The sequence below is a fragment of the Muntiacus reevesi genome, chromosome 5 (genome assembly GCF_963930625.1).
Source record: "Muntiacus reevesi chromosome 5, mMunRee1.1, whole genome shotgun sequence".
NCBI classification, from domain to species: Eukaryota; Metazoa; Chordata; class Mammalia; order Artiodactyla; family Cervidae; genus Muntiacus; species Muntiacus reevesi.
The window spans coordinates 111300114-111323125 of NC_089253.1; the positions used below are offsets into that span (position 1 = coordinate 111300114).

Sequence of the window (23012 nt, forward strand, 5' to 3'; positions counted from 1 at the left end):
ATGAGGTAGCATTTAATTTTAAAGTGATGTTTTTACAGGAGGCAATAACAGATGGCTTAGAAATTGTGGTTTCACCTCGAAGCCTGCACAGTGAACTAATGTGCCCGATTTGTTTGGACATGCTGAAGAACACCATGACCACAAAAGAGTGCTTGCATCGCTTTTGTGCAGACTGCATCATCACAGCCCTCAGAAGTGGGTATGTTAAAGCGAATGCCGCCTCGGCATTTAAATTACGTGAGGACAGTATTCTAGTGTTCTGTGGGTTTTAAGAAATACTTATTCATTTGAGAATGGGAAATTTATCTAAAGTCTAGGTTGTAATTGTTGGAGAATCTTTGTTTTGAAACAGTTGGTTTTATATAATTTTAGAAGCTTTTCAGGATGAGTTTTTATTTTGAGGAAACTACAAAGCTTGAAACCACGGCTTTTCCACTTCTTACGTATGTAAAATAATATGATGATGAAAGCTATTTTAATAAAATAATTGATAACATGAATATATATTAGTGGATAGTTTTTCCTTGTATGGCATGGATATCAGAAAGGGGAACTTTAAATTAGGAAAGACTAGATTTTCATTTCTAAAATGGTTATATATAAATTATCATAGGGAAGTATTTAGATTTTTCTCTATTGGCAAGTAGTAGAGAGTATCTCAGGTTTCAAAGATCGTGCTTATAGCCACTGGTCAGATATTCATGGAAAGTCAGGTTAATCAGTTTAAATTTCTGTGATTTAGTAAAGGTATTGGGAAAAGGATGATAATAATCTGGAAGCTGACTATTTTTGTCTTCAGCCCAAAGATACTGGCATTACTTCCTTTTTCTTTTCCCTCTCTTTATTTAGCAATAAAGAATGCCCTACCTGTCGGAAAAAGCTAGTTTCCAAAAGATCACTAAGACCAGACCCAAACTTCGATGCACTCATCAGCAAAATTTATCCAAGTCGTGATGAGTATGAAGCTCATCAAGAAAGAGTATTAGCCAGGATCAACAAGCACAATAATCAGCAAGCACTCAGTCACAGCATTGAGGAAGGACTGAAGATACAGGCTATGAACAGGTACATGGGCAAGAAGGCCAGATAGGGTGGCTATTTTTCTGAATATTTTATTAAATACTGAATTTACTTAACACCTTCCATTTTGAAAAAGATAAAATGCAGTAACCAACAGTAGTTCTGTGTAATTAGTTTTTCATGCAGGTATAATATATGTCTCCTGGGATAATAGGGGATTCCTTTTAAAGTAATAGAATCTTCAGAACAAAACCTCACCTCTCATATACCCACTTCTCTTGCCACTCACCACTGTACTTCTCTTCTTCTCTTCATAAGAGGTGTCTGTGCTCACCAGCTGCAATTTCTTCCCATTTTGAACTCCCCCAGTCAGACTTTACCACCACCCCTCATATCACCCTTGTCAAAGTTACCATTGACCTCCATGTGGAAAAATCTAGTCCCTGATTCTGAGATCTCATCTTACTTAATAGTTTACACAGTTAATTTCTCTTTGATTGGTTTTCTTTCCCTGGCTTTCAAGAGATCATATTCTCCTGGTTCCCTTTGTATGTCATTAGGTGTTTCTCTTCTACAAACTTAACATGTTCAGTGCTAAATTGTCAGTTTTTGCCCCCTACTTCTCATCTTTCTTGCTATTTCAGTTGATGGAAACATCATCATCACACTTGGTTTAGCCAAAAATTTTGGAGTTACTGTTAATCTCTCTCTTTTTCTCCCAGTCTGTATACCAGTCTGTGAGTAAATATATTTTTAGCTTTTCCAATATTATATCCAAGTTGGTATAAAGCAGCGACTGTCTTTCGTTTGAGCTATTGAAGTAGCCTCCTGATTGGTCTTTCTGCTTTCCATGCTTACCACCACACCATCTGTTCTCAGCATAGCAGCCAGAATGATAAGGTGGAAGTCAGGTCCAAGTTCTCCTTTGCTTGGAGGCCTCTAATAGCTTCTCTTCACATTCAAGCTAAAAGACCTTAATGGTAGCTTCCAAAGCCCTGTATAATCTGAGCACTTTCCTCACCTCCATTCTTTTTTCTGCTCTGACATCTCCGTATATGTTTAGGCCTCAGGGAGAGTCAGGACTTTCCAAAGCCACATCCCAGTCTAGTGGTTTTCACCTTGGCTGAACATCAGAATCACTTGGTAAGTTTTTGAATCCTAGAGCCTCAAAGTTATCACTCCAGGCTAAGTAAATAAAAATCTTTGATCGGGGAACGGGCATTCATATTTAAAGGTTCTAGAAGTGATTCTGAAATGCAGACTTTCAGTCTTCTACCCGGAGAAAGAATCCCCTTTGTGAAATCCTTTATAGATAGACTTTTGATTTTGCTTGAACATTTCTAGTGGTGAGAGTATGTGATAGAAGCTTCGTTCAGTTGCTAGCAATATTAAAGCTTCTTCGGTGTTTTTCAGACTTAGCAAGATTGTTTCTGCCTTGACACCTTTATACTTACTGTTCTGTCTTTCAGGAACCTCTTCTAGATAATCTGCATGGCAAACACTGTTTCTTCAGCTGTCTGCTAAGTTCCCATCTTCCACCCCAATTATAAAATGATGGTATTAACTGCCTTGACAGTTGTTTTAATGAATAAATAAGATGTGTACACAAAGCGCCTTGCCCAGTTAACCGGTTATAGTATTTGAGCTTGTTAGAGAGATGCTTCTGTATTCATGCTCTATATTTAGATATCTCATCTTTTGCATTGAAATAATTTTGCATTGTATTAGCCGGCTTTGGGTGAGGTTAGCAGGCAGAGAGTGCTTAACAAATCTGAATTATACCTTTCTTTCAATTTAAAATCTCATAAGAAAAGTATCCAAATGTAAATAACTATTAGCCAGTAGTCCCTATAATCAAAAAAGAAAAATTTTCAATGAATGTAGTATTTGTTAAATTTGTTCACATGTTTGCCTGTGTGTGTTTCCCTAAACTTTCCAGGGACATGTGGGAAATAGATGGCCGTTATTCAACTTGGAGCAAATTCAGTTACTAAGATATTTTTAGAATTTAGGTTTTTTTTTTTTTGGTCCACACTGAAGTGGCTTCAAGATCTCAATTCCCCGACCAAGGATTGAACCCACACCACAGCAATAAAAGTCTGGAACCCTAACCTCTAGGCTACCAGGGAACTTAGAATTTAATAACTTCAATAAATGTACTTCAAACTTGATGCATTGAGATGGTCTACATGTAAATTCCATGCAACCTGTTTTGTGTTATTTTCCTCTTAACTAGATTACAGCGAGGTAAGAAACAACAGATTGAAAACGGTAGCGGAGCAGAAGACAATGGAGACAGTTCTCACTGCAGTAACGCATCCACGCACAGCAATCAGGAAGCAGGACCTAGTAACAAACGGACCAAAACATCTGATGATTCCGGGCTTGAGCTTGATAATAATAATGCAACAGTGGCAATTGACCCAGTAATGGATGGCGCTAGTGAAATTGAATTAGTATTCAGGCCTCATCCCACACTTATGGAAAAAGATGACAGTGCACAGACAAGGTAAGTGTGGGTTAGTTTCAGATTATCTGAATTTAGAATGTTTCCTTTGGAGTTAAAAAGCAATGTCAGGTAAGAACTAAGGGTGATATTTGTCATCCCATTGTTGGCCAGAGGTCAGTTGGATATTTTAGCTGCCTGCATTGTTGTTTTCTTTATTCCTCATGTGCTTGCCATCTGCAGTTGCATATCTGAAAGGAATGACCCTCCTCAGTGGAGGAGGAGAAAGGATCATTTAAATTTCTTAATAATGCTCTAAAATTTTCGGCTGGCCAGGATGTCTGCTTTATCATCTCTCTCCAGAGAGCACACTACCTGCCATTAAGTGCAGATACACATCAGGTTGAGTGAGTGAGTGAATGATATACCATGCTTTAAAAAAAAAACCTGAAAATTAGCACTTATGCTCATTCTGAAAAACCTAAAATTAATTAATTCTTAGACAAGAAGAAATTTGCTTATATGCTTAGTAGTGTTCTTGCTGCTGTAGATTAAGAACTGATCGTTGGAGTTGAGTGGTATGTTCTTTCTTTCCTCTCAGTGCAGTATGTATTTCTATTTGATTTTTGTTATTTTATGTCATATATTATGGATGGTAAGGTAGGTAGCGCTTTCATGGCCTGGTGGATGTGACCTTGACCTTTTCTCTCTTCCTGTACCTTTCAATAAGAAATTTTTAGATAATAGAGGAATAAATTTCTGATATTATTTTGTCAATAATTGAGACATTTGCATTTTGTATGGCTTTTGGGAAATGTGTTTTATAATTTACATATATTTTTATCATTAATCTAGAAACAAAGGTTTTAATGATTTGTTTTTCCAGATACATAAAGACTTCAGGTAATGCCACTGTTGATCACTTATCCAAGTACCTGGCTGTGAGGTTAGCTTTAGAAGAACTTCGAAGCAAAGGAGAATCAAACCAGATGAACCTTGATACGGCCAGTGAGAAGCAGTATACAATTTACATAGCAACAGCCAGTGGCCAGTTCACTGTAAGTATTTAAAACAATACGCTCTTGATATTGGGGGCACATTGAACATCTGAGAGTGGCAAGTTGTGGGTTGGAGCCTAATAAAATGGTGCATACACTGAAGAGAAATTGCAGCAGAGTAGTTAACTTGATATATCTGTTTTTCTTTCATGAATGGTATAAGTGACAACAAGTTTATCCCAAGTTTTTTTTCAGATGGACTTTAATGTAGTTCCATCTGACTATTTTGTGCTTTGAGTGGTTTTCATAATTGTTTCTTTTTTGTTTTAGGTGTTAAATGGCTCTTTTTCTTTGGAATTGGTCAGTGAGAAATACTGGAAGGTGAACAAACCCATGGAACTTTATTATGCACCCACAAAGGAGCACAAATGAGATTTTACTAAAACCAGTTCTGAGAATGAACTTTTTTATAGCCTATTTCTTTAATATTAAAGATGTACCGTCATTACTTTTATGGACAGAACATTGGATATGTTATTCAGTTTTCTTTCTGAGCCAGATTCGTTTACACTATTAGAATCTTTTCCCCTTAATTTAAGATCTCCTTTTTGGAAGGAACTGCAATTATTCAGTACTTTTTCTTTCTTTTAAAAAGTATATCTAAATTGTATGTTTTCACAAAGTGTGGTTCCGTTTGGAGCATCTTGGAACTTTTGACCCAGGAGTTTTTCATAGTTCTGTATTCTTGAGTGAAGATTCAGTTGGCCACCTTTCTCCCTCCCTTCAAAAGTTTTTTAGGCCTACAGAATGTTAAATAATACGTATTCTGACTTTTTTTCCTGGAGTCTTGTATATTTATAGTTTTCTATATAAGCTGTAGGATCTTCATGAAGACCAAGGCTCAAATTTACTGTGCTTAAAAAACAATTCTCATAGGATTATTATTTTCATGGTATTTTCTTCCATATCTCATTTTTAAAGAAAAGTTCTTTATGAACTTAGTGTCCATTGTCATGCAATGTTATTTTCTTCCATTTTTGTCCCTCTAAATTTGGAATTTCTGATCCTGGGAAAGAGAACCAAACAAGATCTCAAGTTCTGTGAGAACTTGGTTCATTCACAGATTTCATTGAAAAAAGAAAAATTAAATTGTTCTTATGTAGTCTTCAAGTGTGTATTTTAAAAAGTCTTTTTCTTTGTATTTTATTGTCACCTCATTTCCTTTATTATGTGTGTGTTTTTTCCTATTAAAATACCAGAGACATGGAGATATTTTGCACTTTAGCCTTGATGAAAAGTACAAGATATGTTCAAAGCTTCCCTAATTCTTTTCTTATTGGTAGCTGCATAAGTTTCAAAAATAACATGGCACATAGAACTAACAATAGGGAAAATTTGCTTCTGTTTGGAAAGTGTGTTTAGCATTTTGGGTTGCCATATCAGTTTATAAATTTGGTGCTCTGCTAATTACACTGTATCTAGAGAAGTAAGCTAATGGAGCTTAAACCCTGCCTTGATGTGTAGTGAAAGATAATTCTGTAGAAGAATGTCAGCCAGAATGTTAAAAGTCATTCTACTCTTCTTAATTTAGTTTTATAATGAAGGACAGTGTGTGGTGTTTGGACCCAAAAGGCTTTATGATTACAGGTCAGAAATAAGATTGACTTGTGTTGTTATTTTTTGTCTCTGTCCTGATTTCAGGTATGTTTCCAAGTTTATATTATCACAGTATTTATGAAAACATGTTTGCATTGGGAAATTAACCATAAAAGGTTTTTACCAGGGGAAAGTTACCCTCTAATACCATTGTAACTGAAAGCCTGTCTAGTCATTGTAAATATTTACCTGTCATTTTTGACAGATTGGGGCCAGCTTGATGTTTTAAATATTTACCCCAATATGAAAACTTAACGGCTTGTTCAATTTTTTACCATTTTATTGAAAATATTTAAAATCTGTTTTTACAATTTTTTTCTTTTTGGGTAATCTGTGCCATGAAGTTTGAAAACCACCAAATATCAAGGAAAATTTTGTATTCAGTTCCTTTTCTGGTGTAATGTTAAATTGTATAGATTATTAATGCATGTCCGCTGAATATAACCCTGGTTTTGTGATATAACTGCTTAGATTTTATTGGTGACATTAGATTAGTGGTTGCATTAAACAACTAAATTTCCATTGTGATTATTAATTGACATTTGTCTTTAAGCAAAAAGTTATTTGTGAATATAAGCTTTGTGCTTAGAGAATGTATGTGTTTTTATCCATCAGTATGGGAGGATATAAATTCTTTGCATCATTAGTGAATTTACTGGATATGTAATCCTTTGCAAAATATAATTACAGGTATTTGATAGAGCACTGAGTGTATAGTGTTGTGTGTGTGTGTGTATGTTTGTGTGTGTTGGAGGGTGGGTACTGTTAAACATAGTATTAACTATGAGTGTTTCATGAAGTATTATCCAAGTAACTTCTATAATCACCTTCTCAACTGAGGAATGAAAGACTCACTAAATAGGGCCTTTGGCTAATACATTATCATTTTAAAATTCATGAATATTATGGTAAAATATATGTAACCTAATTTATCAGTTTAACCATACAATTGAATGACATTAAGATACATTCACAGTGTTGTTTAACCATCACCACTATTTCTGGAACTATCATCCCAATCAGAAATTGTACCTGATAAATGATACATTCCAGATAAACTCTATTTTTCTTTGAATTTGACTGTTTTAGGCACGTATATATGTGGAATCATGCAGTATTTGTCCTTTGTGTCTTAATGTCTCTTAGCATAATGGTTTTAAGGTTCATCCAAGTTGTAGCATATATCAGAATTCCATTCCTTTTTATGGCTGAACAATATTCCACTGTATCCATTCATCTGTTGATGGGTACTTAGATTGATGGAAACTTTTTGCTATTGTAAATAATGCTGCTGTGCCCATTTTTGTACAAGTATCTGTTTTGAGTTCTTTAAGTTCTTTTGGATATACACTTAGGAGTGAAGTTGCTGAATCACATGTTAATTCTGTATTTAATTTTTTGAGGAACTTCAGACTTTTCCACAATGGCTGCACCATTTTACAATCCCACCAGTAATACAGGATTCCACTCTCTCCACTTCTTCACTGACACTTACTGTTTTGTTTTCAGTGGCTGTGCTTAGGGGTGTACAGTGTTATTTCACTGTGACTTTGAGTTGCACTTCCCTAACGGCTTGTGATGCTAAGCATCCTTTGATGTGCTTACTGGCCATTTGTGTATCTTCTGTGGAGAAATACTCATTTAAGTCTTTCGACCATTTTTAATTGGGTTGTTTGTGTGTGTTATAGAAGTTCTTAATATATTCTGGATATTAATCTGTCATCTGATACATGATTTAATCATATATTTTCTCCCATTCTATGGGCTGGCTTTTCACTGTTTCAGAAATGTCCTGTGATACACAAAAGTTTTTAATTTTGATAAGTTCCAATTTTTCTATTTGTTGCCTGTGCTTCTGGTGTCATGTCCAAGAATGCATTGCCAAATCTAATATTATAAAGATTTTCCTCCAAGAGTTTAGGTCTTTTTTTTCCATCTTGAGTTTTGTATATGGCAAAAGATAAGAAATCAGCTTTGTTTGTGTTTGGATATGAAGTTTCTCCAGCACCGTTTGTTGAAAAGATTGCCCTTTCTCCACTGAATTGTCTTGGCATCCTTAATTAATTTTCAGTTAATGAAAATCAATTGACCATATATATATCATGGTTTATTTATAGGGTTGTATTTCATTGGTCTGTATGACTTTTCTTTTGCCAGTACCACTCTGTTTTGATTATTGTACCTTTGTAATTAGTTTTACATTATCATTTTAAATCTTCTGAACACTGGGAAGGACAATATTTCACTTGTACCTTTGAGAAAATTGAGTCTTAGGACTAATCTTAACTTGGAGAACTAAACATGAAATAATTGAAATGCGAAATGAGAAAAGATCTCTTTTAAATTCCCATCACATTTCTACTTAGAAATATTTGGTTTACTAAGTCTTAGAAACATAATTATTAGAAAGGAAAAGTAATTAGTGTTCCATTGTTGTAATTATAAAAATGGCTTCCTTGACAACTTTTCTGAATTAATGGAGTAAGGACCTCTGAAAATCCGTTGTCATAAAAACAATGAAAGTTCCATAAAAACACTAAAAGTTGTCAAAACCAACTTTGTCAGAACTCTAAAAAAATAACTAAAAGCTTCCAGTTGTCTAAAAAGCATTTATTTGACAGAAACTGTAACAACATGGTTTGTAACATTTTAAATTTCCCTGACCATCTTTCCTCAGTTCCAGGTCAGCCTTGAAAAGGAGCAACCTTGCAACTGTGACAGCTGTTAAAACCAGCAGCCTGTTAGCCACAGGAGGGAACTTGAAGCTCCACAAAAAGCCCACTCTAGAGAATTGTCACTATTTGACCTATTTAGCTTACTGAAAAGCTGTGTTCTGGAGTTTTGTCTTTATTTGACCTGACTCTACTCACTTTGTGCAAACATCTCTATCTTTAGTTTGTTTACCATAGAAGCTGCTTGAGGCTGTGATAACAGCTGAGGCTAAACAGATGCTGACCAAAAAACAAAACAAAAATGTTATGTCTGTAGAGGGCTTTGAAAAGTTCCAGCATATTCCTGGGAATCTAGAAGGTTGCATGTATAAGATGTATGCATACCCAAAAGAAAAATGAAGGCATTAATCTAACCTGTGACAGAACTTGAGGCTCTGAGAGTAGGAAGTGAAAGCTAAGGCAGAGTTGTAAACTGCATGTTGAAGTGTTGAAGGCATAGCGCAACAGTTTCAAAGAGCACTTCTTCAAGATTGGGAGAGTTAACTGTTTAAAGGCATTAAAGGACATTTCTGTCCAATCATTAGCTAACCTCTAAACTAACAAAATGGAGAAGGAAATGGCAACCACTCCAGTTGTCTTGCCTGAAGAATTTCATGAACAGAGGAGCCTGGCAGAGGAGCCTGTCAAAAAGGACACTCTTTGTCCTTGGGGTCGCAGAGTTGGACACGACTGAGCAAATATCACTCATTTAAGCTAGCAAAACAGAATATAATGGTCAAACACAGCAAAAAATTGCAGACTTTACAGAATCAGTCCAAGAAGTTCTAACACAGCTACACCTGAGGAGGGGAAGGGATTCTGTGTTCAGAGTTGGCATGTTATATTATTTTAAATGTTTAGTTCTCAACAAAAATTTACAAGACTTGCGAAGAAAATGTCTGGGACAAAGCCCAGGTGTTGAACTTATTAAGCAAAAATTTTGTTAGCCTTTAAAAGCTTGTTTGGAGAACTAGAAGAAACCATGTCTTAAAAGCTAAATTTGAGAATAATCTTTCTCCAAATAGAGAATAACAATAAAGAGAAATTATGATAAAAGAAGCAAATAGAAATCCTGGATTGGAAAACTATAACAGGTGAAATAAATTCAATAGAGTCCCTTAAAAGCAGATTTGAACTGCTAGAAATATTCAACAAATTTGAATGAGAGGTTATCACTTGAGAGTAGCCTAATCAGAAAAAAAGAAATAGAAACACAGTATTGTAAATCAGCTATATTGCAATATGAAATAAAGCTTAAAGGAATGAAGGGGAAAAACTGCAGAGATGTGTGGGACACTATCAAGTGTAATAGCATAATGGGGGTCCTAGAAGGAGAGAAGAGATTACAGTATATTTGGAGAAATAATTGCCTCAAACTTCAGGATTTTACAAAAAAGAATATGTACATCTGAGAAGCCTAACTAGTGCTAAATAAGACAGGCTTTGAGAAACAGCAAGAGAAAAGTGGTCACATGTGAGGAATCTTTAATGAGATTAACAGCTTGCTTCTCATAGGAAGTCATGGAGGCCCAGAGGCTCTGCAAGAAAAACTCAACCTAGAATTCTATATGCAGCAAAATTACTCCTCAAAAATGAAAGAAATTAAGATGCACCGAGCAAATTTGTCAGTAGCAGACCTGCCTACCTTATAGGAAATACTGAAGACTCCTTCCTGCAGAAATGAAAGAAATGTAAGTTGAATCCACACAAAAATTAGCACTGGTCAAGTTAACTACGTAATGAAACATAAAGGATGGTAGGGACTTTGCGATTGTCCAGTGGCTAAGACTCCACGTCCCCAATGCAGGGGGCTCAGGTTTGATCACTGCTCAGGGTTGATTTCCTTTAAGATTGACTGGTTTGAGCTCCTTGCTGTCCAAGGGATTCTCAAGAGCCTTCTCCAGCACCGCAGTTTGAAAGCATTAATTCTTCCATCTCTGCCTTCCTTATGGTCCAGCTCTCACATCTGTACATGACTGCTGGAAACACCTCATAGCCTTGACTATACGGATCTTTGTTGGCAAAGTGATGTCTTTGTTTTGTAACACAGTGTCTAGGTTTGTCCTAGCTTTTCTGCCAAGAAGCAATCATCTTCTAATTTCATGGTTTCAGTTACCATCTGCAATGATTTTAGAGCCTAAGAGGGTATCTGTCACTGCTTTCACCTTTTCCCTTCTATTTGCCATGAAGTGATGGGACTGAATGCCATGATCTTAGTTTTTTTAAATATTGAGTATTAAGCCAGCTTTTTCACTCTCCTCCTTCACCCTTATCAAGAGGCTCTTTAGTTCCTCTTTGCTTTCTGCCATTACAGTGATATAACATCACCCTTCAGGGATCACTGCCTTGTCATGGTGAAATTATAGCTATTGATGTTTATATTTACAAAGATCTTAAAAACCTAATCTTCCATCTTGAGAATCTGTTGACATTAATTACTGATAGGTATGCACTTACTGCCATTTTATTACTTGTTTTTGTCTTATTTTGTGGTTCTTCCCTGTCCCTTTTTTTGTTTCTTCCATTGTGGTTTGATGATTTTCCTTGGTGGTGTATTTGTGGTCCGTCCTTGTTTTTGTGTTACCTATTGTGTTTTGTGGTTACCGTGGGGTTCCACGGTTCTGTATTGATTTGTTTTAAATGGATAGTCCTTTAGGTTCAAACACATTCTAAAGCATCTATGTTTTTACTACCTTTTCCTCTACTTGGTATTTCTTGTTATATTTTACATCTTCATGTTTATTCTTTTAGAAAGTGAAAGTCACTCAGACATTAATTCGAGACAAGAAAAAGCATCCTTCTGGGATTATGCTGTAATAACGAGTTTTTCTTTTATTCTAAATTAATGGTCTATGGTAATGCAACCCCAACTCCCTAAATTTCTGTGTATGTCATGGGAGCGGTTTTTTTTTTACATAATATATTTAAACCTTTCAGTCATTTGTCTTCCTCCATTTCCCAAGCTTAATGTTTGTAAAAAAGTTACTTTTTCTAAGAAACACTTAGATAAATGTGTATTAAATTCTTGAGACAGAAATCTAAATTTTTGGCATACCTTTTCATACAAACTCTTATATTCAGATGAAGCAAGAACCGTATTTATTAATGGAAACAAGATTTTTTTTTTCCCAACTAATTTTCGTAGTCATGTTAGCCTGGGCTACTTGTACAAAAAATTAGCACATACACAAATCAAAAAAACAAGCAAAACAACAACAAAAAAACCCACCCGAAAAAGCAAGAAAATCCTCACTTCATAAATTCATAAGGTGACAAGTTTTACTCCTGAGAGGTAGCATAACCAAGCGAATGAATATTGTACGTGCATTAACTGAGGCACTTGAGATCACCCAGTTTGTTTAATTCGAAACAAATCTCTCCTCAGAATTTCGTGCTTGTAAACAATTAGAACAGTAGTCTCAATTTATTTTAACAAAATCTTACTCTAAAGTGTAATCATTCGGACTTTAAACTTCCAAGAAAAAATGTATGTCTATCTCTGATAAGTATTTAGTTGGAGAGATAAGATTTCCTAAAATTGGGAATATATTTTAGCTTGTATTTGTGAAATAATACATTACTAGTCAGAAAGGACACTATTCCTCCTATTTAGGGTCACTTTAATAAAAGGATTCTGGATTCATCTTACACATTACAAACAGCAAAGATAAACATCATGAATCACTTTAAATAGAGCTGAGATTAAGTAATGTGTTATTTTCATAACATATAAAATTCCAAACACTCTGCATGTAAAAATTTTGAGTTATTAAACAGCAGGGTGATCTCAGTCACAAACTTGGCTTCATATGAAATGTTTTCATTAAAATTTTAAGTTTTCTTTAAAAATAAGAAAAACTTGGAAAGCATAGCTCCCAAACCAGCTAAATTAGAAACTGCTAGTTTTCTGAATGAAAAGAGCACTGTTTTTTATTTTTACACAACTGAATTAAAAGAATAGAAAAAGCACTACAGTTGCTATAGAGAACTATAAGGCCACCAACACAGACATCTGAGTAACTTTCCTTTACATTTACCATCTTCTGCAACCACCTGCTTCTGCTTTGTCATTCACTGACATTTCAACCCTGTCAGCTACTGTATCTTCAGATGCTGGTTGGACATGGCCCTCTGACTGTCCTCCAGTGTAAGTGGGGGTGCTGTACTTTAAAAGGATGGATTTAAACTGTATTAGAGGTGCATCTGTACGAACTCCCATTGGGTCAAAATGAGTTCGGCTTACTCGAAAGCCTGCTTGAGAAAGATAGCACAAAAACTTTTTTAACCTGCAACAAGGAAAGGCAAAAAAAAAAAAAAATGAGGTTCTTGTTTTAAATCATAATGTTATTAAAATATTAAATATATACACTTTGTCATTCACTGTCTCTTACTTTGGCATATTCATTCCTTTAATGCTATGTCTGTGGATGTTGTAATAAAAGGGAGGATGTTCAGTACTGACATCAGTTTTTTGCCTCTTGACTAAATTTGCAGTTGTTTCATTACTTTTTCTCTTTCCTGAAATGTACAGATATAAACACAGAAAGTTAGCATTCTCTTAAAAATTACAAGCCAAATACTAACATACTGTCTTCAAGTCTAAATCCTTTGACACAACACTTCGACCTATCCAATCTTAATTCTTACAATAACATAGCTCTTGTAATATTTATTTATATTTTCACTATCCTTTATTCATGTAATTTTACTGTTTAACTGTTTGCTGAATCAGAACTTCTTTTCTACCTTCTTCAGTTTTAAGCCTCAACCCTACCTGCATCTTCTGTAGAAAGCCAATTTTGAAATCTGGACCAGTCGTTCCACAGATTTCACTGCTTTCAATACAACACTACTCAGAGTTTGATTAAGTTCTGTCATTATATGTTTTCTTGTTTCATGTTATTTAGGTCTTTAATAATGTGTATAAATCCTTTCTCCCCAAATTATATTGTAAGTTCCTGGAGAACAAGGTCCTTTATTTCTATACTTGTATTCTATACTATTTCTATACTTGGGTTCACAAGAATTGACCCTTGTGAACAATGCGGTTTTGAATTGTGTGGGTCTACTTCAACATGGATATTTTTCAACAGGAAGAAACTATAGTAACACATGGTTCACAGTTAGCTGAATCTGTGGATTGACTAAGTTACACATGGATTAATCCCGGGGCTGTTCAAGAGGCAACTGTTTGATATACAGTAGGTCTTCAATGAACACAAAACAAAGTCAGTTTCAGGGGCTTGGATACAGGAATTATGAGTACACTGTATGATCTCATTGCCTGCTTCTTACCACAGTACTTAGCCTTTACATTTTCAGTGAAAGGAAACTAGCAAGTAAGTTTCTAGCAATGTATCCCTCCAAAAATCACAAAAGAAGACAACTAAGATATCCAAGTTACCATAGGGAGATTTTTTTCCTGAATGTTCAACTCTTTATTTCTACATGGATGTTATGGCCAAATTTAAAATTTTCATGAACATTCACTTAAGCAAAAGTATTCAGAAGACAAATTTGATGCATGAAAATGAATGATATACTGCATTCAAAGATAAATATTGTTGAAGTATTGACTCATGGCTCCCCCATTAAATCAGATACTTAAAGCCTAATTATACTCTCACATTAAATCTAAAAAGGCATATGTACCCCAAGAGTTAGGAAAGGCTGAGACTAAAAATCCAGTACCTTCTAATTGCTATCATCAGCAGTACATAGATTTCTTTTGCCTGATATTTTCTATCATGTAAGATTTTATATGTTCTACTAGTTTAGGACAATCATAATTTTAGAGCTATAAAAGAACCCATAGAGATTAGTCTAATTCCCTTAATTTATACATGAGAAAGGCTCAGATTTTAAATATCTTCAAAACTTACGTTTTTACCTTATTCTAAAAAGGTGTTATGACAAGTCAAAGGTGGGGGCCTGGCTGAGGTTATGTAACAAAATGACACAAATATGTAAATCCATGGCTGATTGATGTCAATGTATGGCGAAAACCACTACAATATTGTAAAGTAATTAGCCTCCAACTAATAAAAATAAATGAAAAAAAATAAAAGTAGAATGATACTCAATGTATTTTACAGTATACTGGAATGCCTTTCTCTTCCCTCCAACAGAGAAATTAAGGAGAATAAATCATTTTTAAGTGATTTGAATCCTAACAAATTAACTGAAGATGCTAAATGAATATGACTGTTGGGAACAGTATGTAGTTACAAACCATAAGCTATTAGCAGGAGTTGAAATTTTCTTCTCTTTGAAGATCAACACTAAAATGTTGAGCAACTAATACAAAATTAGAGCTTGTAACTATAGTCCTCGGTTCTTTCAATCTCAACATTGTTTTTGCCCGTATACAAAAACAGATTTAGAATCTAATGTTGCCTTCTAAAGACCTTAGACATTAAGCATTGCCATTACAAATCTTAACATTCTTTGATATGAATTTACAGTGCCTAATACAAGTATATTTTAAAGTATGTACACATCTCAAATTATAAGAAAAGCTATGTAATAAAATTCTTATGGCCAGAGTATAGGGTCTTCTGGTAAATCAATGAAATTTCTTTTAACATCTTGTATAGCTCTTGCAAGGGGATCACCATATACCAGAGATGTGAACAAAGTACATATTAATAGAAGTTTTGAACTATGCAAATGCCAAATAAGGTTTACTGTAATTTGGTTGCTGGTATAATAAGATGAAAATGAATTCTGAAGTGGGCTACCAAAGCAATCTCTTCTCTTCCAATTATCCTTCTGCTATATGCTCTTTTACACAGATGCATTCATACACACACACACATACCTTGTGCACTGTAATTATCTGTTGTATCATCTGTAGTTTTAATAAATACACCACATTCTTCTAAAATTAAAACAAATGGAAACAAAATATTTTTTAGGATGATATTAAGCAACAATTTGAAGTTTACATAAAAGCTTACTAAATCTATGCACTGCTTTTATGACTATATGAGATTCTGTGACCAACACAGGTTCCAGGAATTCATTTTTTGACCCTCTAAGACACCTAACAGGCCCACCCTTCTATCAGTAGCCAGATAAAACTATAAAAGCCTGTTTATACTAAAGAGAAAACAAAGGAAAAAAAACTTAACTTTCTTGAGTGGTAAGTGTAAACCTAGCTTCTATGTCTCAATGGATATTACAAAATTTTTGGCCACACTGTTCTCAGAATAACCTAAAGTTTCTCTTTCCAGAAAGCAGATACAGGGTACTAAAATCAGAACAGACTTTTAGTTCTTTCAATCTACTAAAGTTTAAAAAATACATCTATAAAACAAAATCATTCCTTTCAGGCCCCTAATATATACTTGAAGACAATGCAATTAAAAAAAAGCTAACTGGATTACTGATGAGACTCATTACAGAGAATTTACTTAAAGCATACTACTTAAAGTGCTTTTAATTAAAACATCAAATATAAAGATGGAGTATTTTTGATAAACAATTTGTAACATACTAAATTAGTGTTCAGTTAAGTCACCTTGCTTGTTGAGATTTGAAGGTGCATGAACTGAAAACTGACTTTGAGGAGTACACTCTGACTCAAAGATTAATGTCTTTATTAGGGTCTGAATGTCATCTAAACCATGGTGAAAAGATTCAGACAGCATTCTTTTGAGGAATCCAGTATTGAAAAGGGAACTTGACCTGAAAAAAGAATATAGAATTAGATTCAAGAAGTGTTTTCCTTAATAAGTCTTCATAATTAAACAACCACCAAGATAATTTGCCCATTTTATCATGTCAGTTCTCTAAGCTAGTGGGATTAGTAAAGGAAATTTTATTCACAGTAGGTCAACTTATTGAGCCCTCACAAGTCCTGTTGTACATAGAGGTGTAAAATATAGTGAAGTATAAAATTCACTGTTTACCCTATGAAAGCCTATAAATGTAGACAGAATCTAGACTGGGACACACAATAATGCAGGGGTTTTCACAATGCATATTCCTATCAGTAACAGTAATCCTTAGTTCCAGGGCATATATGGCGGGGCAGGGTGACATCCATAAGAATTACATGTGCTGGTGGTGATGTAGTTAAAAAGTGGTCCAGGGCTCAGTCTGATATGTTTCCCATTTAATTTGAGAATCACAAGTATAATGGACAGAATGTGAATTCCAGGTCAGACAAACCTTTCCACCACTTATTAGCTATGTAATCTTGAGTAACTACTATTTTGAGTCTCACATTCCTTATCATAATATGGAAAATAAAACATCTCACAGACTTATGGGAATTAAATGAGATAATACACCTACAATCCCTAGTACAAGGTATATCTTCAAGGAACAGTAGCTGTTATTACTAGGGTTAGCAAATATATATGAAAGGATATGTGATTTTAAGTGTCAAAAGAGTGACCAATGTAAGATTTACTAAAAGACAATTCAAAGATCATTTTGGATTTAAGCACTAAGGAGTGACACTTCAAAAAGGATGCAGAATTTGAACTAGAGGAAGGGAAAGGAGGAGAGACTTTGGATGAGCTTAAAGACATGAACAATGGCTTTAAGGTGAGAAAACCTTAAGTTCTTTGTTTAGAACTCAGTCTTGAAGGTCAAAAAAAAAAAAAAAGAAAATGAGTTCTGGCTCTCTGTGTGCAACTAACTAAATCCTGAGGGATCAGCTTCATCCAACACTTAAATACACTGTGCCATCATTTTCTCATCTGGTAAAATAAGGAAGGAAGTGGGCTAGAAGATCTTTCTGGATCTAGCTGTTACTTTTAACTGTTACTCTTAACTTTCCCAGTTCCAAGAGTGAGTAGGGTCAACATACTGCTGGTGACTGAGAGTATAGAAGGTAAGGCTGGCCAGGTCATTCTTAATCTAAAAGTATTTACCTGAAGATAAAATAATGGGCATCAGCACAAATATGTTTACTATTAAGTTAATTTTTAGACTTAGTAATGACTAAACCTTGGCCTTATAAAGTAATGAGGCTGAAGTTTGGAATGATTCTTATTACAATGCTATTAGCAATCTCAAATTTCTCCAAGAATCTCTAGTAACAAACAGCTTATGGGAAGGATTGAGAGTAAAAGCAATTGAATTTTCAAACATGAAAAACACAATAACTAGTTACCAAGGACGCAAAAAGCACACACAACATTAAATATTTGCAGCTGTGTCACATATAAACAGTTTTACCTAATACAAAAGCAGACATTTACTTTAACATGCCATTCTTCCTTAAAATTAATTCCTCAAAGAACTTTTACATTAGTTGACTGGTCTATAAAAAGTTATAGTGATCATTTTAAGATCATACCCTAGTTCTATAATTATCAGCTGAAAAAAGCCTCATCCTTACTATGCAGGAATGAATTATTTAGTTTGCAGATTAGTTTGGCTTCTCTGATCTGACTGCATCTTAGCTCTGTCACAAACTTGGAAGAATAATGGTATAGAAAAATGTGCAAAGAAAACACCTCAGGTTCATTGGGGAAAAGAATTGTAATTATTTACCTATATTTTTTAAAAGATTGAACCTAAATTTCTTTGTCTTCTACCACAGTAATCAAAAGTCGGCAATCAGATCAACACATGCATAAACTCTGAATACATTACTATGCTTAGGCACATACCATAGAGGCCCAAGTTCGATTGCTGTCTTTCCAGGCATGCTTCCGTGACAATTACAGGGTAGCTGTCTATATGGGTTTTCTGTGAAAAGGTAATAAAAAGAAATCAAAGGAGAAATGACAATGTAAACAATAGTAATTGTTATATAAACAATAATTTGCAGCTACAATATACTGAGGATCTACTATGTGCCAGGTATCGTGCATTCATATGCATTAAAAAAAATTTAATTCTTAAAACTCTCTGAAGCAGGTATTAAGATCTCAGTTATGTAGATCAGATGATTAAAGCTTAAGAAAGATACAGAAATCCATGTCAAAATTAGAGGCATAGTTTTTAGTCACTATACTACCTGAAGTAATTTCAGCAGAAGAAAGTCTTATAAATTTCACAAGCTATCCATATTTTAAAATCAACTGATTTGGGGTATAACTTACATACAGTAAAATGTACATTTTATGTGAAAAGGATGATGAGCTTTAACAAATGTACATATCCATATAACCAACATCCATCAAAATAAAGACATTTCCCATAAGTTAATTCTTCTGTAATTGGGATGAGAAAATGAATTACTCTATTCCCTAGGCTTGATGCATATTCAGTCCCAGACATGTAGGCTAGAAGAAACTAATTCTGTTTAAAGAGCAATGAGGGCTCTGATGTAATCATAAGGTTACTGGGGAGGTACAAGACCTATTCTCAGTTTTCAAAATGGCACGATATTCTACCATGGACTTTCCTGTTCACTTAAGACTCAGAATAGTCATCTTAAATCAGATTCTCTCCAACTGAGTTCCCCCAGGCCACTTCTGGGTTGATCATTCACTTTCTTGGAATGGTCTGATCTGATCAATGGGTCCTAGATATATCCAGAACTCAAGATTATGGTAGTAGGGGCATGGGTCTAGAGCCTCTTGCTATCTGATATCACTCTGTGATTCAATGCAATTAAGTGGCATAATTCACAGCTGTATCTTTTTTTGTTTGTTTCTTTTCTTTTTTGTTTCTTTTGTTCACAGCTGTATCTTATACTTAACGGCCTCTTTCTTTGTTTGCTCCTAGGTCTACCTTTCAGCCTTAAAAGAAGGTGTGGTTATCATTGACCTTCGCTTTGTTGAGAATGATGCTCCGCAAATGTTATACAAACACATTCAAGACATCTTCCCTGAAACCATTAAATAATTAAATTATATGTGCTACAGGCAAAATTGCCCAAAGTAGGGTGATTTATATTTATGGTTCTGTCAGTTGTACCAACTTACCACAGGCAGCACACAAATATTTTCAGTTTATTTCCTGATGTATTTTGCAAAATGATCCCATCATATAAACCTATGTCTCTTTTGAAGACCCTTGCCTAGGATTTCTTAGTGCCTGATGAGCATCAGCATCTTCAGGGATCAGGGTTATCATTTCAAGTTACGGAGTAGAAGAAAATGACGGTGTGAAGAAAGAACTATTTCCATGTTATTGGTAAATAGGCCACGAAGGTAATTCCAGATGAGGAATTCAAACTATTTAGAGACTTTAAATGAAATGGACTGAACACATACTTTAATCTCTTCTGTTTCTTAAAGCATTATTAAGATGAAAACAAAGGAATAAAATTCAAACCCCAAAGATAAATAAAATGTGAGAAGAGACAGCAAGATGATGAGAAATGTCAGTAAAATTTTAGAAGTGGGAAGCAGATACACAAGGAGGTAATGGATTTAGCAGGTCAGAGAAAGCTAAAGCCCGAGCCTGAAATGGGTAGACAGGCTACCAATAAACAGCAAGCCCACTGACATTGTGGGACCTGAAAAGGCTTGAGAATTCAAAGTACTGACTGTCTCTGAAGATGGAAATAGGGTGGTAATGCAAAAAAAAAAAAAAAAAAAAAAACCAACAAAAAAACAGACTTCATTTAAAAATTTTAAGACTTGTAGATCTTCTCTAAGATCAACAGTTAGGCTTCTGTGTCTTCTCCATCCAAAAGAGGAAGTTAATCTTGGGTCAGGCTGGACCACAGAGGATCTGGAACCAGGGGCACTAGTCACAGTTAAGAATGAGGAGATATATGAAAAGAAAGGGACTAAGTAAAAGTCTGCACAAATGCCAAGACCTTCCAGTCTCCTCCCCCAACATGGTTCCTAGAAAGTTGATAAAAGACTGCAAGATTCCTCTGCAGAAGTACTTACCAGTCCAGGAGAAGAGACACATACAGAGTGAGTGACTATCTTTTGGGAGTTCTTGTAGTAAAAAGGCAGGCTGCCTTCTCAATACAGTAAAACCTATCAGTTTATAAGCCCTGCCCCAAGAACTTCAACATAACTGTCAGCATGGAAAACTAGTAGACATTTGAGATATACTATGACAAGAACAGAATTGCAAACCAGAAACAGGAAAAAATAACTAGAACAACAAAATAATAGCAACAATATAAAAATAAGCAAAATGAAAAACCTATCCTCCCCTAAATATAAAATATACCCAACTATATCAATAGTATAACAGAGCTAAGATTAGATTTCACATCTCTGAGACAAGAATAGGATACTATTAAAAAGGGAACAATAAAAATATGAAATAACTCTTGGAAATGAACAAAGTATGACAAATTTAAGCAGGAAAGTTGGAAAATAAAACTCAAGGAAATTTATAAAGAACTAGCTGCTAAAGAAATAAGCAGAGATGTAAAAAAATTAGAGGATTAATCAAGAAGATCCATCATATAACTAAAATTGAGTTCTGGGAAGAGAGAAATAATTTGAGAGAAAAAATTATCAAAGAGAAAATAGAAAAAATTTATCAGAACTGAAGAACTCAAGTTTAAGGGCTCACAGACTGCAGCACAATGAATTAAAAACGATGAATTCATAAACATCCTGAAGTTATTTTAGAATAGTGGGTTAAGAAGAGATATTTTAAGAGCACTCACAGGAAAAAACATAAAGGACTATTCATAAGAACAGCAGCAGATTTGTCAATATTGAAGGCTAAAAGACAAAGGAATAACATCTTAAACATTCTGAGGAAGAATAACTTCTAACCTAGACTTCTAAACTTGCCCATGCAATCCTTCTAAGGAAATCCTTCTAAGGGAAAAAGTGTAGCTTCAAAAGGAGAAAGTAAAGAAGGAAAGGTGAAAAATACATACGATTTAAGATACAGGAAGTACATCACAAGGAGAAAGCCAAAGAAAATTTCCATTATGAGTCTAAAAAGACCTAGGGCAACAGCTTTTTAAACCACCCAAACTAGAGAAGGAGGACTATCTCCAGCAGAATTAAATGAAACCCAAAGGTTATTTGTTTTTAAACAAAATCACAGGAGCACTGAAACTGTATTATGGGTTGTGAAAAATATATACACACCCAAAAGGTGACAAATATATAGTAACAATTAACTTGAGTAATTGAACAGTAGTATAAAAAAGTTATTACAGCAGTGTAACTGGTTCATCTCTGCGGAGCAGCCTTCTAAGAAAGGCAGCAATGATCCCTGTATCCTGGTATTCATGCCCTTCTATAATCTCCACCTCTTGCATGCGAGATCACTGGATCTGGAGACTCATTTCTAGTGACTAGAATACAACAATATTCTCTTTTTCTCTCTCCCTTCTCTCTCTGGTTCTTTCCGATGAAGTGAGCTGCTATTCTGTGAGGAGGACTACTTGACAAGGAGCTGAGAACACCTCTTAGCATCCAATAAGTGCTCAAGTCTGCAGTCTAACAACCTACATCCAGGTCATAACCATGTGAATGAGCTTGTGAACAGGTCCTTCCCCAGTCAGGCCTTGATGACTGCAGCCCTAGCCAACACCTTGACGGCAGCCTTGTGAGCGACCCTTAGCTAGTGGACCCAGCTGAGCTATGCCCAGATTCTTGACTCAAGAGAAACTGAGAAAATAAACACTGTTTTAAGCCACTAAGTTTTGAGGTAATTTGTTACACACAGATAGATAACTAATACAACTTGTATGAACACTGAATATTGATTAAGCCAACACTGGAGAGGAGAAGTACATGCATGTGACTGAGCTGGTCTGAGATGCTGAATAGTCGTCTTCATGAAAGGAAGTTATAGGCAATATAGCTTAGAAATAGGGAAGATACCAAACATTAAAGACTTTAAACATTAGCAGAAACAGCTGTGAGATTTTTATTAATAGCTGGTTACTTTAGGGAGTGGGGCAGATATCATTACTTTATTAACAAAATGCAGAACTATTTGACTTTTTAAATTATATACTACAAATTGATAAACATAAAAAATTCTAAGTGATCTGACTTTTTGGAAAGAAACATTCATTTATACTCTGTAAGTCCTATATGATTACAAACAATGCAGAAAACAATTCATATTGCTTAATAGTAATTTATTAAGTCAAAAATCCTTTAAAATGTTTGATTAAAAAAACACTCTAGTGACAAATTCCATATAGTACCAGTTATATGTGGAATCTAAAATATGGCACAAATGAACCTATCTACAAAACAGAAACAGACTCACAGACATCGAGACTTGTGGCAGGAGAGGGATGAATTGGAAGTTTGGGTTAGTAGATGT

At 34.8% G+C, this 23012-nt stretch overlaps 2 protein-coding genes across 4 annotated transcripts in view; one reads left to right on the top strand and one right to left on the bottom strand.

The window, feature by feature from the left end:
• Positions 1-6431, top strand: part of RNF2 (ring finger protein 2) — a 35960-nt gene extending 29529 nt beyond the window's left edge. Inside the window, exons 3-7 of the mRNA XM_065936205.1 lie at positions 39-199; positions 850-1065; positions 3257-3529; positions 4353-4524; positions 4795-6431. Coding sequence (XP_065792277.1) covers positions 39-199; positions 850-1065; positions 3257-3529; positions 4353-4524; positions 4795-4896 — 924 coding nt within the window. The 3' untranslated portion in view covers positions 4897-6431. The remainder of the gene's footprint in view (positions 1-38; positions 200-849; positions 1066-3256; positions 3530-4352; positions 4525-4794) is intronic.
• A 1514-nt stretch (positions 6432-7945) lies between these two features.
• TRMT1L (tRNA methyltransferase 1 like) overlaps positions 7946-23012 on the bottom strand; it is a 38674-nt gene continuing 23607 nt past the window's right edge. For 2 of the 3 annotated variants that reach the window (XM_065936204.1, XM_065936203.1), the window contains exons 11-15: positions 18461-18539; positions 16354-16520; positions 15652-15711; positions 13223-13349; positions 7947-13117 (exon numbers count right to left, since the gene is read on the bottom strand). In XM_065936204.1, coding sequence (XP_065792276.1) covers positions 12865-13117; positions 13223-13349; positions 15652-15711; positions 16354-16520; positions 18461-18539 — 686 coding nt within the window. In that variant the 3' untranslated portion in view covers positions 7947-12864. Of the gene's footprint in view, positions 13118-13222; positions 13350-15651; positions 15712-16353; positions 16521-18460; positions 18540-23012 lie in introns of all 3 variants that reach the window. The other variant, XM_065936202.1, reaches the window with a different exon arrangement.